Genomic DNA, 2,963 nt, shown 5'->3' with positions numbered 1-2,963 from the left:
TTTACAGAGAAATGAAACCTCTAGTAACTTCCAACAACACTGTAGTTTGTGTTAAAACACAAACAACAGAGCTGCACTTCCACATTCAAGCAGGTACAGTTCAACTCATGATAATGTTCAGATGTTTAAGAATATTTACAACTACATGTGACATGTTGTGAAGTTTTTAAATCCAGAGAGGAATGACTGGTAGCTGTTAATCAACTTATTGACAGGGTTTGTGTTTTTATGGAACTTCCGGTTGCTGCGAGAGTCACACCAGTCATTTTATGATCTGTTTGCCATCAGAAAGTATCGGATGTGAAACCAGTTTTTATATTGTTGATGTTCGTGCTGTTTAAGAGGGCTAATCCCAGCAGTAAAAAAAGACATTTATATTTGCTCAGTAAGACTTAGATATTGCATCATATCACATATGAAAGATATTTTATATTAATAGATAAAATATACAGTAAAAGTGTTCATGTACTTTGTCATGTTCATCCCGATACAGAGATGGCTTGTTGTTGTTAATCATATTGATTTAGGTGAATGATTTGAAGACTAGTTTTTTTCATGAAACCCCAGTATGACAAGAGTGACCTAATGATCTATTGCCAACAGAATTTTTTTTATCTAACATTAATTAATCTGCAGTGTTTATAGTTCCAGTCGTCTTTGTGAATAATTCTATTTTTGTGTAAAATGGCCCAAACAAAAAGCAATAAATTATCGATGTTTCCTAGACTTTCCTCTCCTCTAAATATGGCCTCAGCCAGTGGGTTCCTGTCTGAAGATCAGTTCATGTGCTCCATCTGTCTGGATTTCTTCACCGAGCCGGTTTCTATCCCATGTGGGCACAACTTCTGCAAGGCCTGTATCAGCACCCACTGGAAAGGCAAAGAGCAGTGTCAGTGTCCGCTGTGCAACGAGAAGTTCAGCAAAGGACTCAAGCTCTGCGTCAACACAGGTTTCAGGGAGGTGGTGGAGAACTTCAGGAAACAAAGTGTCTCAGCTAATAACGATGTCCTCGTCAAAGCGGGACAGGTGCCGTGTGACCGCTGCACTGGCAAGAAGTTCAGAGCCTCGAAAACCTGTTTGGTTTGTCTGGCCTCTTATTGCGAGACACACCTTGAGCCTCACCGGAGGATTGCTACATTACAGAAGCACAGACTGGCCGATCCTTTGCAGAACCTGGAGAGCAATGTGTGCAAGGAGCATAACAGGATGATGGAGCTCTTCTGCAGGGATGACTTGACCCGTGTTTGTGTCCAGTGTACAGAACATAAAGCTCATGATAAGGTCCCTTTAGAGGAGGAGTATGAAGAGACGAAGGTTCAGCTGGAGCAGAAGAAGGAGGAAGTGCAGGAGATGATACAAGAGCGACAAAGGAAGGTCCAGGAGCTAATGGATGACGTGGACATGAGGAGGAAACAAAAAGATGAAGCAAAGGTGAATAGTTCTCAGGTCTTCTCTACTTTTGTAGTGTCTTTTAACAGAGGCCTGCATGGGCTGTTGAGGGAGCTTGAGGAGAAGCAAAGTGCAGCAGAAAGACAGGCTGAGGTGCTGGTCAAAGAACTGGAGAGAGAAATCATCAAGCTCCAGAAAAGAATCACTAAGCTGGAGAGCATCTCACACACTGAAGACCACCTGCAGCTCATCAAGCGCTTCCTGTCCTGCTCCTCCTCCCTCCCATGCAAGAACTGGTCTGACATCAGTATCAGTGGCCAGCACCGTGTGGAGGATGTCAAGAGAGCGCTGACAGAGCTGGCGGAGACGCTCGCTAAAGAGACGGAGCGAGCGAGTCGAGAATTCAAGGTGAGTTGTGATAAAATCATCGGTGAAGAAACTGAAAAATGGGTCGACACATACACGGACCTAGAGATGCTGCCCGAAGGCACAAAGTTGGACGCAATCCGGCAGCGGTTTGAGGTGGACATGACATTTGATCCGTGCACCGCAAGTGATCTGCTCCTGTTTTCAGAGGATTTAAAACAAGTACACACTCCTCATGTTTTGTGGATTTCAAATATCCCGAAAAAGTTCAACAGATATGCCTACGTGTTGGGAAATAAGGGCTTTTCTGAAGGCAGATTCTACTATGAGGTGCAGGTCACAATGAAGACCGGATGGGATTTAGGAGTAGTTAGAGAGTCGGTGCGTGGGAAGAAGACATTCACACCAAACCCGAGGACGGGAGCCTGGATCATTAGATTGAAGAACATCAACAAATTCTCGGCTCTGAATAATGTCTCCGTCAACCTCCGATTGATAAACAAACCAGAGAGGGTCGGGGTGTTTGTGGATCATGAGCAGAGGCGGGTTTCCTTCTATGATGTGGACACTGCAACTCTGATCTACTCTTTTACTGATTGCACATTCAATGAGAAAATCTACCCATTCTTCAGCCCCGGTCTCCCTGAGGAGGGTATAAATGGTGGCCCCCTGGTCCTCTCACCAACCCCCCTCAAAATCTCGACCACCACAAAAGAAGAAACGCAGGAAACATACCAATTTTATGCCATGATTCTTTTTCTTGTTGTTGTGTTATTTCATTTCATCGGGTCGCTGTGAATCATTAAGTAGAGTGGGTTGTCCACTAAACAGGTTGATGGTTTGAGATGATTGGGAATACTTTCTTTCTCTTTACATGCTGTTTTGTTTTTTTGTACATAGTGTTGCATGTTTATTTTTACCCATACCTTACCGTGTATTTCTTTTAATCACACTAATCATGTACATTTAACAAAATCTTTCAAATCAAATAAAACAGTTTTTCCCAACGGTGGATGTACTTGTAGAGACAGGGAGGTATTTCGTCTCCTTCCAGTCACAACCTCATCTGACACTTCATCATGACAATATCTTGTAAACAGACAATATCTAACATGTTATTCGGACTTATTATGCCTGCTTTCTCATGTGGTGTTGAATTAGCTGCGTTTGATTCAAAATGTACATAAAGTTTTCCTTTGATAACGAAA

The 2,963-nt window shown here is 42.9% G+C and overlaps 1 protein-coding gene across 1 annotated transcript; it reads left to right on the top strand.

Moving 5' to 3' along the window:
- On the top strand, positions 1-2,963 carry LOC118113087 (E3 ubiquitin-protein ligase TRIM39-like). Its single transcript, XM_035162447.2, has 2 exons — positions 1-93; positions 726-2,963. The coding sequence occupies exon 2, from the start codon at positions 745-747 to the stop codon at positions 2,551-2,553; it is 1,809 nt and encodes a 602-aa protein (XP_035018338.1). The 5' UTR covers positions 1-93; positions 726-744; the 3' UTR covers positions 2,554-2,963.

The sequence above is a fragment of the Hippoglossus stenolepis genome, chromosome 8 (genome assembly GCF_022539355.2).
Source record: "Hippoglossus stenolepis isolate QCI-W04-F060 chromosome 8, HSTE1.2, whole genome shotgun sequence".
In the NCBI taxonomy this organism is placed as follows: Eukaryota; Metazoa; Chordata; class Actinopteri; order Pleuronectiformes; family Pleuronectidae; genus Hippoglossus; species Hippoglossus stenolepis.
This window is presented reverse-complemented; position numbering and strand designations above follow the sequence as displayed.

Excerpts from the sequence above, each read along its gene's own strand:
- LOC118113087 (XM_035162447.2), top strand. The coding sequence starts at position 745 with ATGGCCTCAGCCAGTGGGTTCCTGTCTGAAGATCAGTTCATGTGCTCC.